At 41.0% G+C, this 16803-nt stretch overlaps 1 protein-coding gene across 6 annotated transcripts in view; it reads left to right on the forward strand.

Annotated features, from left to right (window-relative positions):
- KIF13A (kinesin family member 13A) overlaps positions 1-16803 on the forward strand; it is an 80746-nt gene that overhangs the window by 19132 nt on the left and 44811 nt on the right. For all 6 annotated transcript variants that reach the window (XM_081919220.1, XM_081919221.1, XM_081919224.1 and 3 more), the window contains exons 5-13: positions 3030-3122; positions 4729-4909; positions 8426-8513; positions 9121-9255; positions 10582-10694; positions 11910-12021; positions 12596-12808; positions 13168-13278; positions 15213-15347. In XM_081919220.1, the coding sequence (XP_081775346.1) occupies positions 3030-3122; positions 4729-4909; positions 8426-8513; positions 9121-9255; positions 10582-10694; positions 11910-12021; positions 12596-12808; positions 13168-13278; positions 15213-15347 (1181 nt within the window). The remainder of the gene's footprint in view (positions 1-3029; positions 3123-4728; positions 4910-8425; positions 8514-9120; positions 9256-10581; positions 10695-11909; positions 12022-12595; positions 12809-13167; positions 13279-15212; positions 15348-16803) is intronic.

Consider the following 16803-nt stretch of genomic DNA (forward strand, 5'->3'; position numbering starts at 1 on the left):
AGCAACGCTGAAGAACCTGCATCTCTCTGATGTGTCCTTCTCAGCGTGTTCCAAACATCTCTCGCGTGCTCTAAGCCCTGTATGTGGATCAATTGCGAATCTGACACGCACAGAATTATGGCAGTTCTGGCCTTCACATCCTGTGACTCCCAAGCACGCGTTGGCGCTGCAGGAATGGGGTTCTCAATCACGTCAAACAGTCTCTGATTCTGCAGCAGGGCCTTCATCTTAATAGACCAAGATGCATAATTGTCACTGGTCAAAAGGGGCGGAGAAGGCAGGGCTCCCCCCTTCTTGGCATCCATTTTGAGTCCTTGCATTGACTCTTTAAAACACAAGCCTCTAAAATCCAATAGCTGGCTTGTTTACACTCTGTGCGACCTGGCAGCTCTCAACGCTGGCTGCGTTGGAAATTTCCAAGAGCTCCTCAGCCTTTGTAGTCAAAACATTCTATTGTTGCTTTCACTTCTCCTCTCTGAGGATTAGCCTTCACTGGAAGGCGTCGCTTAGCAACAGCACATTCCAATCCCTTGGAGAAGAAACCACAGGAATGTTTGGTATGCGGTTTCACTTATAACTGGAGCCGTTTCCCATACGCTGCTCCCTCGAAGCAGGGAAAATAATTCAATCTGCATCCACTCTTCTAAGCCCGAAAATCACATACCTGGGCTCCGTGGCTTTTGCTTCCAGCTTGCTCTGGTCAGCTTCTGGCTGCAGAGAATCAGCTTTCTCACCTCAGGCATCCATGGAAGCCACTTCTTGATGCAGAGGGCGATGAAAACAGGAACCATCCTCTGCTACCAATGTTGGAATTCTGCTACCCGGTCATCGGTATGTGCCTATCTGATCAGGCACCGGCTGAATTCCTTAGACCTCCCTCCGGCGTCTCCCGGCAGGATAAACAACACGAGGTCCGTTCCGGCGATTTTCCTCAGGCTGTGAGGAAAACACACCAACTGCTTCTCCTCCTCTCCTCCTCCCTGCATATCCCCAGGGAGGGGAATCAGACACAGACAGTAACGTATCTACATGTCCTTTTATTTGTGTCTTTTAGCAGTCATCCAGAAAACATGTCTGCTCTCTTCAACATACAGAGTGAAACTCCCCACTCCACCCATGTACATCCTGTACTGGTCATATGACAAACCCACTGAGCTAACATCCGGTGCTCAGTACAGAATGGACTGCCCTTTTGTTCCCATGGCAACAGTCACAAACTTCCTGTTTGGCTTTCCAGCCACAAGCAGCAGACGGTGCTGCCTTTGCTTGCTGCAGCTTTGGTGCTTTAGAATAACAGGCAGGAGCTGGGACCGAGCAACGGGAGCTCACCCCGTTGTGGGGATTCGAACCATCAACCTTCTGATCAGCAAGTCCTGGGCTCAGTGGTTAAACCCACGATTTGGTTATATACTTGACAGAAAATCCATTGTTTCCCTGGATTTTGTTAATGTTTTATAACCTGTATATAAACCCACTGTGGGTTGATTAGTGCATGTCTGAGTATTCTTTCACTGCGACACACCCTGTCCTTTCCTTGTAGTCATCTTAATTTTCTAATTATATTTATTCTATTTGGTTTACCCACACTGAACTCATGGCTTTAGACAATAAAGAAACAGCAGAATGAAGCAACACTGAAACCATCCAGATTGTGTTCATTTCTACATTTCCTTCTCAATAGGACTGGGAAGAGAAAACTGACTATCGTATTAGAAATATTCATTTAAAATACATCAAAGATTCTGTTAAAAGCAGATTACTTGAAAAATTAATTGGATGGTAGAAATACTGCATCTGAAATGCTTACTTCAAAGTGCTGTCAATACCTGCTTTTTAGAAGCTGAAGCTTTCTCCTTTATTTCTTTATTTCTTTAGACCCATATTTCAAAGCTATCTTTCTCTTGTTGCTAGTTATTGGAGGGAAGTCAATTTTAGTTTTGTTATATAATAAAATGGTTTGTGCATTGTAGTTTTTATGTTTCATGAATGCACAAATTAGTGCTGTTAATTCACAATGTTTAAAAAGAGTTTTAAGGAGACACATCAGCATTATTTAATTTAAAAACATAATCCACTTTCTGTATGCATGTGAGAAAGAAAATACTGGTTTAGACAGAGGGACAGTTATCAAAACAGCACAATTTTATATATATCATAAGACTCACAAGTGGATCAATATTTTAGAAGCAGCTGTTCTGGTAATGCTACAACAGAATAATTTGATATATCTGTTGGTATGCTGTCAAGCTCTCTCGAGACAATACTGATAAAAATAGAGGGTTCAATCCAGACTTTGATGGCAATCAGAAGCTTGTTTGTGGGGGAATAAGTGTCATTGAATTTGGCAGCACTGAGTAAAGATGGCCAGGGTTGCACTGTAAATCATGCTTGGAGTAGACATATTAACATCAATACTCATCATTACTAACTTTAGGTCCGTTGAAATAGGTGGGACTTTCTAAGCATGACTTGTATCTGGATCCTATCAAGTGATTGCAACCTATGTGATTGGTACCAGTACACATATAACCAATACTCAAACAAATGATGAATTTTATGCCAATGTGGATGCAATGGCTTCTATCCAATGCAGCATAAGTAAGTGGTTTGCCAGTGCAAGGATTTGTGGTTGTACAGCAGGACCTCCCCTCCCTTTTCTCCCCCAATATACCCCTTAAATCTCTTCTGGGGCTTCAACCCCTGGAGCAGACTTGGGGAGGATGTGGGGTGTGCATGGGGTAGGAGAAAGGGAAAGTCTCATTGTGCAAGTGGGAATTCTTGCACCGATGAAACACTTAGTGATGCATTGGATACAAGCCAAAAATTGCGTATCAAGTTGATACTTTTGATATGCTTAGAAAATCATTGTGTTAAAAACTAGATATGGATTTAGATGTCATATTTAAGCAATCTAAGCAAAGTTTTTCACAACTGCTTTATTATTCACTTTTCTAATTGCTTATGGTGATAAAACTTAGTTTATTTAATTTTGAGGCTTTGGTTTCTCAATTGTGTATTAAATTTTGCAGGTCAACAAGTAGTGTTCAAGTGCCTTGGTGAAGGGATTCTTGAGAAGGCTTTTCAGGGGTATAATGCTTGCATTTTTGCCTATGGACAAACAGGTGAGAGGTTTTTACAAGTGGGGATTTTTTATTGTGCCAGGAGTGCCACTTAACTAATGCCTTTCTTCAGTCCGAACCTCTCCTTGAGTGCAGTGTTGGACTTCTCCTTTGCCACATATATTTTCTCTCTTGCATCACATCCCAGTCACTTCTCTCTTAATACCTCTTAACTCAAAACCTAATAGCACTCATGACTGTCTTCCTATGTTCATCTACCTGAACTTAATAGAGCATACTCCTGAATAAATATACTCAGGATCTTGTTGTGGATCTTTCTGACTTTGAGACAAATGATCAGTAAACAGACAAAGCTTCACATCCTTAATCTGAAAAAACAAGCCTAGTTTCATTAAGGATAATCTTGAACTGTGGGATCAGTACTGTTCTATACAGACAGGTTCTTAATAACAACATTGAAATCTGAGACTATACAGATGCCTTCTCAAACCATTATGCTTTGGTTGTGTATGCATAATCTAATGAACTTAGTTCAGCAGAGGAGAGCACCAATTATTGTGCTAGGACAGTTGCATGTTCATTTTTGTACACTTGCAAATAGTTCAGAGGAACTGAGAGCTCTACTTGAAATATTCCTCTAAACCCTATTAAATATAGCAAGACATGCATTTGATGAAAATTCACAAAGTTAAGTCATGTGCAGACGACAAGGTGCCAGCTTTTTCTTTTACTTGTTTTGCATATGCTTTCCACAAAAGAAGCATCTATATATTTTCACAACATATTAGTTAAACTAAATAATTTGACATTCATAAGGTGGACAGAGAGGATGAGAAAGCAATCTGTACTGTCATTATCATATACACTAATGCCATTGTGAGTTGCCTTGTGTTTGTAGAGCTAGAGTCAAAACTGTACCACCTCTGTACAAAAGAAGAGGCATCAGCATGCTCAGAGTAACCCTGAGGTTTGCAGATAGGAAAAAATAGCCTAGGATAGTCCTGCAGTGTAGTTCATATTGTATGCTGCAGTTCAGCCTCTAAGTAGTTTATGGTATTGTCTAGAGCAGTAGTTTCTGATCTTTTCAGACTTGGGACCCACCTTTAATCCAAACATGCATTTGGGGACCCATTTCTTAATATTTTGCCATATATTTAAATAGTGGTTGTGATGTTTTCGCAACCCTCCTTACATCAGGCTGTGTGACCTGATAGTAGATTCAGTTGAAGGCAAATAATCTGAGACCCCTATGGAAGGTTGGTTGTTGGGCTGAAGCTGAGAATTGTTATCCACATTGCAGATTTGGCTGAGAGAGTAGTATATAATAATCCTGTGACATAGTTCACTGTAACATCCCTGTTGTAGGTTGCAAGGCTGTGCTGAGAGAGCAGCTTCCAGCAGCCCTTATATTGTAGGCCACTGCTAATGTTGTAGGCCAGAGGTGGGACCTCTTAACCTGCCCCTCACAGACCTCTTCCCAGGTCAAATCCTGCACTTAGGCCAAACCAAATACTTAATTGCATGGAGAACCCTTAATTGCATGTTCCATTGACTTACATGCAAACTGCCTTCACTTTTTGTAGGAAATAATTTGAAAATGCAAGTAGAGCTTTTATAATACATGTTTCTTTTCTATATTCTGTTTTAGGCTCTGGAAAATCCTTCTCGATGATGGGTAATGCAGAACAACTGGGTCTGATCCCACGGCTCTGCTGTGCATTGTTTCAAAGAATCACTTCAGAAGAAAATGATTCACATACTTTTAAAGTTGAAGTGTCCTATATGGAAATATATAATGAGAAGGTCAGAGATTTACTGGACCCTAAAGGGTAAGGAACTTGTTTTCAATGTTGATCAACACAACAGGTTAGGAATGAGAGTATATTTTGTGCACTGAGACCCAAACTATACATGGTTGCTTTAAATGTGACTGTGCCTCAGATGTGTGGGAAGGTTGTGATTTAAAGTACCAGAGTTTGTACGAAACATTTTCTGACAACAGCATTCCCACTTGCAGCTCTTTTCCTCCAGAAGTTCTCTCCCCACCACCAACCAGGCTCACTTCTGCTATCGGAGCTCAGTAGAGATAAAAATGTTTGGAGGGGTCAGCTTTGGAATTAAAAGTAGTGGGTGGGGGAAGAAAGAGGAGATTCAGCTCCCTTTATCTGCATGCTTCAAATAGCACATCAGCACCCATCAAGCAGACCCTGTCAGTCCCATAAGGCAGTGTTTCCCAACCTTTTTTGGGCAAAGGCACACTTGTTTGATGAAAAAAATATCGAGGCACACCACCATTACAGCCCCGTGACGTCAGCGCGCAGCGTCACTTGAGCTCCTTCTCCTGCTCGTTCAGGGCCGCAGTGGCGTAGCGTGGGTTGTCAGCACCCGGGGCAATGCAAGTAATTTGCGCCCCCTAACCCGTGGATTTGCGCCCCCTAACACTAACCCCCAGATGTTGCGCCCGTTGTGGCCGGCCCCCCCTGCACCCCCCACGCTAGGCCACTGATCCATAGCTAAAAGCAGAAGTCGACAAATGTGTCCTGTTTTTTGCTCTTCAAAATATGGCAACCCGAAGACCCCCAGGGACCGTCCAACCAGCCTAGGAAGTGTGCTCTGGTCGCGGGGGAGGAGACACGAGGCATTGCCATCCACACCTGGAATTGAGGAGGAGCTGGAAAGGTCCTTTGGTTTCACACCCAGGACCCATTTTTTCTCTCTTCTTTTGAGAAAGGGGTGGGAAACGGGATTTGGAGGGCGCATGTGTGCGCGTAGCTGAGCTCCAGTTGCTCTGGGCATTTCTGGACGGCGCCGGTAGCGTCTCTCCTAACCCCTCCCCACCCCGGTCTCCACCCCCCCCCCCGACCAAAGGCTTCCCCCTACCTGGCCAAAGTTCTACCCGAAGCTGGAGATGCGGTTCGCGCTGCCCACGAAGACGCCGCCGAACTCGGAGAGGACGTATTCCTTGCGCTCAGTGCAGCGGCGCAGCTAGCCGCTCCGGGGCCCGGGGCGGCGCGCGCGTCCTGCAGCCAGGGGCGAGTGCCATGGGGGCGAGCCATGGCAGGGCGCGCTGCGTGGAGCCTCGCTGCAGCCTCCCCCTCAGCTGTAGGGAGGCTGAGGCGGTGGGCAGAGGCCAGAGCGGAGCTTGCGGGCAGTTCGCCCGCAGACGCATGGCTCAGGCACGCTGCAGGCGCCGAGGTGTGGCGCCCAGTGCCCCCTGCCTCGCCTAGCTACCAGTGGCATAGGAAGGGGTCTGCGGTGGGTGCGGGGCTGAAAGGACATGCAAGGCTCCATGCTGCTGCCCGGACATGCCGGCCTCCTCCTCGTCCGCTGTCTCGCGCTCCTCCCTTTTGCGCGCGCTGCCCCGCCGCCGCCCCATTGGCCGGGTCCTGTCAGCTGATCCTGTGTTATTTCCTGTGTGTGTGTGAGGGGAGAATGGAGAGAGAAACCTCGCACCGCCACCGCGGAGCCGCCCCCGGCTCGACGCGGATCCTCGCCGCCGCCGCCCCGCCTCTCGCCCACCTCCCTCCCACGGCACACCAGGCAAGGCTCCGCGGCACACTAGTGTGCCGCGGAACACCGGTTGGGAAACACTGCCATAAGGTTATCATCTGTCACTTCCATGTGTAGTGTGAACTTGTCTGCTCTTACTAGAGAGAGCTATATTTAACAAAGTGAAATGCCAACCATCTATGATTGGTGGTCATTAAGGAACCTGGTTTTCAGAATTTACTTCATGGAATGTGAACAAAATGAGCTATGGGAGTGACTTTTACTGCTGTGTGGCTATTATGGTAGCCGGATATCTGTACAATAGCAGAAATGAATAAGAGAACATGCTTTTGGGGGGGGGGGAAGTCTGTCATTGTCCTGTGTATTAAAATTTGGGGCTTATGAGCTAAATAAAATGTGAGTAAGAAGAGACATAATAGACGTATATAAAATTATGCATGATGTGGAGAATGTGCATAGAGAAAAGTTTTTCTCCCTTGGCATCCAATGAAGCTGAATTTTGGAAGATTCAAAGCAAACAAAATAAAGTATTTCTTCAACAAACATACTTAAACTATGGAATTCACTTTCACAAGAAGTGTGGGAATAGTGCAAGACTCAGCAAATCCATATTTTCTGTTAGGGAAGATTTAACAATATGATTGTAATTTAATAATAGGTAGGTTTAGAAGTGATTATTGATATTATTGGTATTATATTATTTTAAGGTTCATAATATGAAAACTAGTAAAATTGATATATTAAATTGTAATTTAAATTTCAAAATCAATTATAAATATAAAATCATTTAAAACAGCAACAGCACATTCATAAAATAAACTCAAACCCAAAACAGATACCAATTGGGATAAAGATTTAGAAGGCTTATTGAAAGAAGAATGTCTTTAGTAGGCACCAAAAAGGAAATAGAGAAGACACCTCTCTGGTATTCAGTGGGAGAGTGTTCCAAAGTGTAGGCGCTGCCTCACCAAAAGTTGATTCTGACATCCTAAAATCGACCTTCTGTAGATCTTGTGGATCATACCTACAATATGCCATCGCCTGAAGAATGATTGGTAGGGTATGTAGGGAATGAGGTAATCTTTTAGATATCTTGATCCCAAGATGTTTATATCAGCACCTTCAACCAAGCCCAGTAGCTTACTGGAAACCAGTGCAATTCTTTCAGTAGTTCTGCAGTGTGATGGTGTGTTTCCACCCTAGTGAGCTACCATATTTTGAACTAACTATGGCTTCTGGGTCAAGGGCAGCCCCACATAGAGTGCATTTCAGTAATCCAATCTGGAGTTCACCAATGCATGGATGTTAGATGGGCTATCCCGATCCAGAATAGCTATAGCTGTCTTACCAACTGAAGCTGGTAAAGGGCCTTCCTAGCCATTTAGGTAATTTGGACTGTTAGTGACATAGATGGGCCCAGGAACACCCTCAGACTATGAACTTGTACTTTCAGGGGGAGTATTACCCCAGCCTTGGATAATTGTATGCCAGTTGTTGGAAATCACAAGTGGGGAGAGTGCTGTTGAGTTCAGATTCTGCTTTTGGGTTTCCCATAGGTTTCTGATGTGCCACCGTGAGAACAGATTGCTGGACTATATGGGTCCTCCAGCAGGGTCTTCTTAAATCTTTTCACATTGGGGCTATGAAGATGAGGGCAAGTTAGAGGTTAAAACAAGTTATAGGGAGAAAAATACCAAAAGTCTTTTTATAATGTTCTTTAAAATTATTTGATTGAATAATTATCTTGGTAATTACCCTTGACATTTCAAGCAGATGAGCTTTTTTAGAAGTTGGTTGGTAAAATTTAGACAAGTCCATTTTTTTTTCTTTCAAAGGAGTCGACAGTCCCTCAAAGTTCGTGAGCACAAAGTTTTGGGCCCATATGTAGATGGTTTGTCTCAACTCGCTGTTACTAGTTTTGAGGTAGGTAAAAACCAAATATCTAATGATATTAATAGTATTCCTAGGGTATGGTGGGGCGGGGACAGAGCTTATACAGCAGCCATGGCACACTGCTTCGTTACAGGCTGTGAGCACTGTGAGCTGAGAAAAGAAACACATGCATATACAATTTATATGATGAAAACAATTTGTCTTACCCAAAATAGAATAAATACATAAGTAAATATTAAAGCTTGGTTGAAGAAAAAGCACAGGTGGCATAGAAATACATTTCAAAGGAGAGACCTTATGTATATTCGGGGCTGATGAGTATTTTAAAGTAAAAAAAGAACTTTCTAAAGAAATTCAATATGGAAATCAAATTAGCAGATTTTAAGCCATTGACTGATTTCAGTTATTCTGTTAACAATTACATTATATTAATCAGCTGAAGATAAATTAAGGCACCTTCTGTTTTCTAAACTGTTTGTGGATGGGGTAAACCTGTGAATAGGATGATGTAATTGTCTCTGGGCTTTATATGGAGAAGGTAGTGATTCTAGGTGAATCAACTCTTTGAGCCAATGGAAACATTGTGAATGGGAAGAATAAATTCTTTGTTTCATCCATTGTTTTCATTATGCTTCAGGATATTGAATCATTGATGTCAGAGGGAAACAAGTCCCGAACAGTTGCAGCAACCAACATGAATGAGGAAAGCAGCCGCTCCCATGCTGTATTTAATATTATAGTAACTCAGACCCTTTATGACCTGCAGTCTGGCGTAAGTGAATTGAGTTTAAGGGCCTTTGGAAATTTTATTGTGTGACTAATGTGATTCTAAGTATGTGAACTTGTAAATTCCTCCCCATTGATTTCAGGGACGCCCCAGTCCCAGACACATGTGTTTTAAAATAGGGATGTCAGATTAACAGTACAGAAGAATGTTAATGGAAATGTACTGAAAATGGTTAAGTCCCAAATTAAAATCTATGATACACATATGAATAGTATTCCTTAATCTGAAATGAGAAGCTAACACGGTGGCGGATGATCTAAGATGCCATGCCAAGCAGATTCCAGCAAAGAGCGCATGAAATTTCAAATGTCATTTGTAGACACACATTACTATTAGACACTGTATTTGTTATTGTTCTACAGAGTATAGAGGTTTGTAAAAATCCAGTACAGCACTTTCTGTGTTGCTTTGGTTTGACGTGTCTTCATGGTAATGAATACATGGGAATGGGCAGGTACAAACCAGCCACCAGAAACCTTATGGAAGTAGTTCATCAAGACATGGCAATCAATATATATCAGATTGCCCCACCTTATGTATGGGGGTAGGGAGAGAAATGTAATATGGTCAATAAAGGTATTAGAATAGAACACGAGCAGAGATCTGTTGCTTGGTAACCAGATTTAGGATTGGTCCCACAAGTCAGAAAATCTAACATCCTCTATTAGGGACTGATATCGACTCCTACTTGATGGATCCTTAGAAGAAGAGTATGTAATACAGAACTCTCCAAATAAATTTCATCAGAATGGACATAGTGATCATTTGTGTGGAAGTGTCCTCGTGAAACTTTTCATACACATGGAAAACTAAAATATTTTGGAGATGTCTAGGCTAAGTAGAAGGACAGAGATGCTATATATAGATCCCGAACCTCCAAAAAGGTTTCTACCGACTTTATCATGAATCTGCATGAATACACAATGAGTAACTTTTACAAATGTGTTAGACCCCTTTTTCTTGGAAAATGTGGAATGGGAAGGGTAATGCATGCATCTTTATTATGACTGTCTGGTGTTTTTCAGCTTTTCCCTTACAGGGAATTGTGAGGCCAATATGGAGTATATAATTAAATGTACCGGTAAATTGGGCACAGTTATTATTAGCATTTACAAAGATTTGATACTGTTAATTCTAAAGATGTCTGTACTAAACAGTAATGTGAAAGTGACTTAAAAAATATCACAGCAACTGCCTCTTGCTGTTGTTCAAGTTTGTTTGCCGGTATTTTATGGTTTCTTGCACTGTGTGAATTCATAGTAGGCTATTAAAAAGACGGATTTGTTTTTGTATGTTTGTGTTTTTGCTTAGAACTCCGGAGAGAAAGTGAGCAAAGTCAGCCTGGTAGATTTGGCTGGTAGTGAAAGAGTATCTAAAACAGGAGCAGCAGGAGAACGTCTGAAGGAAGGCAGCAATATAAACAAGTAAGGGCGTGAGTGAATTTAAAGTATCCAAATAAACATTCACTTTAGCTGTACTCATCAGAAGGCCCTTTAAATCAAGCTTCTCATCAGACTACATTCAAATAGCATTCAGAATTCTGAATGTTAGATTAGTTTTACCTTTCCGCAAATTTTTTCGATTTATGATACAGGCATGTGACTAACGTGAAATTGTTAACCTGAAGTGACAGCAGCACTTTATATAATGAAAAGGTGCTTGCACATTGTAATTTCTTCACATCCATTTCCCCAAGCAGTTGTGGATATTGCATTAAACAGCAACTAAGTAAGAGTAGGGTTTTAATGGTTGCAGAGTTCTCAGTAAACTTGTTGTTTTCCTTAAACACTTCAGTGTATTGGTCTTAACTAGATAAGGAGTGTCTCCACCCACATCGTTCAGCCTGGACACTGAGATCCAACTCCAAGGGCCTTCTGGCAGTTCCCTCTTTGCAAGAAGTGAAATTACAGGGAACCAGGCAGAAGCCCTTTTCAGTTGTTGCACCCGCCCTGTGAAATGCCCTCACAGCCGATGTCAAAGAGTTAAAAGAACTATATAAATTTCCATAGACTTCTGAAGCCCTGTTTCAGGAAGCTTTTAATGTTTGATTTATGTTTATTTTTTTCTGCGGGAAGCCGCTCAGAGTGACTGGGGAAACCTAGTCAGATGGGCAGGGTATAATATATACTATATCATTATCATCATCTTGCAACAAGTTGTTACAGTGACTCCCAAATAAGAATTCTAAAAGCTGCTTCATTTGTTTGCAGTAAATTTGCTTTTGCTATCCATCTATTTTCTTAATAAACAAATGGCAGATAATTACCTCTTATTTACATAGCTTCATAGTAGGAGGCGCTCTTTTCTTCTGAACATTGAATATGCTTTTTCCTATTCTTGCACTGTTTGCTTGCTTGTGTTTTTGACTGTAGTGCTACAAAACACCCTGTAATACTGTTGGTGCTCATTTTGACCTGTATGCAACACCTTTTACTGTTTAGCTCCATAGGCTTTACATAACAGTTTATTCTTCTACAGATTTCTATTACTCTTGAAATCCTTTTTAAATCTTCACAAGTTCTAGAATTTATTACACCCCACAGGAGCTACCTTCCCCCCCCAAAGATTAAATTTCATTGCAGCTTTTGACAAATTGTATGTTACATGTTCTAGCTGATAACAATTTGCTGCTCTCCTAGGTCACTCTCAACACTAGGTTTGGTTATCTCATCACTTGCAGACCAAGCAGCAGGAAAGGGGAAAAACAAATTTGTGCCTTACAGAGACTCTGTGCTCACCTGGCTTCTCAAGGTAAGACATGGCACTGTATCATTCTAAGTGAAACTGTCATGGACTGATATGCTATCTAGCATACCAGTGTGCAAACTTTTTTGACTAATTAAGAAATATTCTGGATGCAACCTCTTCCTGGTATGATACATGCTTTTTCTTGCAATAGTAACCTTTTGGCACAGCTGTTTACTTGCCATTCTGATTTTTGCATGATACTTTGTAATGCTGCGAGCTAAATATCCAATGTGTTGTAGGTCAGATGCGGTTGAAAGCAATGCACCTTGATTTTAAAAGTGTGCATTATATTCAACTAAATCATTATGTGAATGGAATTACTTTTGCCCATGCAACAGAACTTCCCTTTCCTCTCCATCCCCCATGTACCCTCTGTTCCACCACTAGATCTGCTTTGGAGAGTTGGGGGAGGAGGAGGGGAAGTTCCCTTGTGCAAGTGAAAGTTGTTCTGCTTGCGCAATGACTTCAGTGAGTGCAAACCTTTGTATGCTAAATGTAGTGAAATTGTGCGTTTAGAGAATGGGGTATATTTTCAAATTGCTTCACATCTTTATGAATTACTTAATATATTCTTTAGGACAACTTGGGAGGAAACAGCCAAACAGCTATGATAGCTACAATTAGTCCAGCAGCTGATAATTATGAAGAAACACTCTCCACACTGAGATATGCAGACAGGGCTAAAAGGATAGTTAACCATGCTATAGTAAACGAAGATCCAAATGCCAGGGTCATCCGAGAACTACGTGAAGAAGTAGAGAAACTAAAAGAACAACTTTCTCAGGCAGAGGTAAATATATGGTAATATTACTGGTGGGATTCAGTGAGTTGTCTTTTTTATTAGTTCCCTACACATTTTAAAAAGGGCGGGGAGGTTGATGTTTTTGAATTGGCTATAAAATTTGTATCAGAACAGGATTTATTTGAAGATGACTTGATGATCTGAATTTCTTGTGGGAAGGGGGAAATCCAAATGGTGAGCACAATTAAACATAATGAAAGAGTAGTTTGGGGTTCTAAGTATTTGCACCCATGTATGTGATTCTGTTCACAACCCAATTTGTTTGACTAGCAGAACGGGATTAAAATTTGTCATGGATAAATTGGGAATTATAAAATGTTTGTAATTGTCATATTTTGGCTATGAAGGCTATGAAGGCACCAGAGTTAAAGGAAAAATTGGAGGAATCTGAGAAACTAATAAAAGAACTGACTGTCACTTGGGAGGAGAAGTTAAGGAAAACAGAAGAAATTGCACAGGTATTCTTTTCAGTATTCTTTCTGCTAAATGCTTAATTAGTGTAAGTTAGCATTACAGTACGTAGCCTGAGACCTGTGAATATAGGGCCGTATATAAATTCAATAAATGATAATAAGATAATAGTCTATTTAACAGAGATGGACAAGTTTTATATTTCCAAATGTGATCTGGCTGTCATACTGTTTCCTGAAAATCTGTGGCTCTTGCCATTCACCTGGATTTTATGTATTTAAAATATTTATTTACTGTCCTTCATTAAAATAGTCCACTATAGTTTACAATAGTGTGAATAAAACTAGGCAACAAACCAACAAATATGTATGGTGACATGCAACAAGACAAGATGCAAATTAAAAACTTGGAAAACTAAACAAAATTCCAAAAAATATAAAGTTTAAGGAAATCCTGAGGAAGTAGGTTAATCAACACAGTTTATATTGATGTCACACAATGCTAGCATACTTGCTGTGGTTGCATAGGCTTTACTTAGGTATTAAACAAAGCTGCTCATTCCGTAGATGGCTGCAAAAATAACAGCTGGTTTAAAAACTACAGTCACAGTAGGCAGCTACCCAAACATTCCCTGTTACAGCAGATAATTGTCACAGCTCACATGTCACTGTATTGCTACGAGCATGCTCACTTGAAGCAAAGCTAAGGAGTTCTAAAGTTGAGGGCCAGGTATTAATATGGCTTAGTTTGGCCTAAATGAGTGGTGTTTCAGTGTATTTTTGTATTCCTTCATGTTTCATCAGCAAATTTTGCAAGAGAATATGAAGTAAGGCAAGTAATTGTTCCCTGTGTGAGGTAGTACTTCCTTTTATCCTGGGTTCTAGTATTATATGAGAGGGAGAGAACTTTTCCGCAGCCACCTTCTCCACCCCCATTAGTGTATATGTGAAGTTAGGATTTTTCACCTCAGTGTGTTTTATATTTGCTCACATTGGAATTCATTTTAATGCCCATTTGCTTAGTTGGAAGAGATCCTTTTGGAGCTCCTTGCAGTCCCCTTTCTTTTTTACCACTGGTGTCATCAGAAAACTTGGCCACCTCATTGCTCACTCCAGATCCTTTTGGATTAAGTCAAAATGCACTGATTTCCATAAAGGTCTGTAAAGGAACCCACTGCTTACTTAGCACCACTGCAACAACTGTCCATTAATTCCTGCTCTGTGGATGATTCTCTTATCTCATGACTGTTAAGTTTCCTCCGGCCAGAATCTAATTGTATGTTCATTGGTACTTCTGTTGTTCTAAGTTATTTTGTTGTAGGTTATTGTGAAGGAAAGTGAAAAAAGCAGCAAAGATTAGAAGAATTAGTTTACATTCTAATTGTATATTTTAAAAATATTTTTATTGTGACATGTTGTCCAACCACAGTTTATAAGAATGTTATAAATTATAATAATATGTTTCATTGTTTTAAAAGGCACTGATAGGACTGTATGCATGACTTCACTAGTCTGTTTCATTGACTGATGAACAAGAGTCATAATAGATGAAAGGCTTATTGGATAGTGTTAGTCATAGTTGTGCAACCTCTTTTGTTATCTGTTCTAGACCTATTATTTTAGCTGGGTGCAGATTAATGGTAACTCTGCTTTTATTTCCAATGGTACCCTCTCACATGAGGAAGGCTGCTTCTGCTCACAGAAGAGTTTGTTTTATGCCTCAGAGTTGAGCAGTTTGTGAGAAAGGGGATTCTAAATCCAAATAGGTTTTCCCCCTTGTACCACCTTTTGGAAAAGTGGAAGCATGGAAATGCATATGGAACCGACCTATTATAGTTCTATGTGAATTCTTGTGTAAAGATTCGTAGAGCAGTGTCAGCAGCTGTTTTTCTTTTGCCTGTGATTATGTCTCAAGTCATAATATTTAGGTTTATTGGCACTTAGATCTGATGAATTAATTTTTCCCCCTGTGTATTTTACAGGAGAGACAAAGACAGCTAGAGAGTATGGGCATTTCCCTTGAAACTTCTGGCATCAAGGTTGGGGAAGATAAGTGCTACCTGGTGAATCTAAATGCAGATCCTGCACTCAATGAATTATTGGTTTACTATTTAAAGGTAAAAAGGCATTAAATTCTGTAGTGTTTTGGAGCTTCCCTTGAAAAACTGCGCTAAATTTGAATTTGTGGGATTATATCTACATTAGGGACGCGGGTGGCGCTGTGGTCTAAACCACTGAGCCTAGGGCTTGCCAATCGGAAGATTGGTGGTTTGAATCCCTGTGACGGGGTGAGCTTATGTTGCCTGGTCCCAGCTCCTGCCAATCTAGCAGTTCGAAAGCACACCACAAAGTGCAAGTAGATGAATAGGTACCGCTCCGGTGGGAAGGTAAACGGCGTTTCCGTGTGTTGCTCTGGTTTCGCCAGAAGCGGCTTAGTCATGCTGGCCACATGACCCGGAAAAACTGTCCACGGGCAAGCGTCGGCTCCCTCGGCCAGTAAAGCAAGATGAGCACCGCAAACCCTAGAGTCGTTCACGACTGGACTTAACTGTCAGGGGTACTTTACCTTTACCTTTTTATATCTACATTGGTTCTTAAAGTATGGGACTGAAACTTCCTTACTTGTTTTTAATTAAAAAAACCTTTTCAGTCAGTACTTTATTTGCAAAAACTAAAAGACATTGCAGAAAATCCTTCCATTCTTTAACCTGATCATTCACTATGATTCTCTCAGTTTAACCCTTCCTTGTAAGTGGTCAAAAAGGCTAATATGAATTCTTGTGTAGGCAAGTGCTCTTACCTCTAAGGCTTTATCATAATTTTGGTCCAGGAAGGAGAAATTTAGATTCTGTGTAAACTTCTGCTGTTTCTTATGCACATAGTCCATACCATTGTGAATTTAATTTTGATAATCAGTTCATATATCTCAGCAAAAAAAAAAATGATGAGATAGTTTGCTGTATGTATTCAGTTTATTGATAGGCATACTAATAAATGTGTATAAAGATAGCTTTTTCATTCCGTGACCTCCATCTCTTAAGATTCAGGCCAAGTTTTTCTTTCTCGTATATAGTACTCAGTACTGATTCAGGTTTTTTGTTATACAATGGTACCTCGGGATGCAAACGGGATCCACTCCGGAGCCCCGTTTGCATCCTGAATAGAACGTAAGATGCGAATGCGTGTGTGCGTGTGCCGCGTTTCGCCGCTTCCGCGCATGCGCATGACGTCATTTTGACCACCTGCGCATGTGCGAGCGGCAAAACTTGGAAGTAACGTGCTCCGTTACTTCTGGGTCACCGTGGAGTGCAACCCAAAAATACTTATCCTGAAGCATATTTATCCCGAGGTATGACTGTAGTTAAATTGGATTGCTATTAGTAGATTTCAGATGGGTAATTGTTGTACTAATTAAACCTAGCTCTTTTATCTTTGTTCTTAGGAACCTATTTTCTTAGACCTATATAATAAATGCAACCAAATGTTTCTAATATTATAAGCAGAAATTACTGTGAACAATTAAGCTGTGAAAATATTTCTAGTTTGCAAAGGCAATTGGTTAATCCCATGTAC

The sequence above is a fragment of the Podarcis melisellensis genome, assembly GCF_964234715.1.
Source record: "Podarcis melisellensis genome assembly, chromosome: 7".
NCBI lineage: Eukaryota > Metazoa > Chordata > Lepidosauria > Squamata > Lacertidae > Podarcis > Podarcis melisellensis.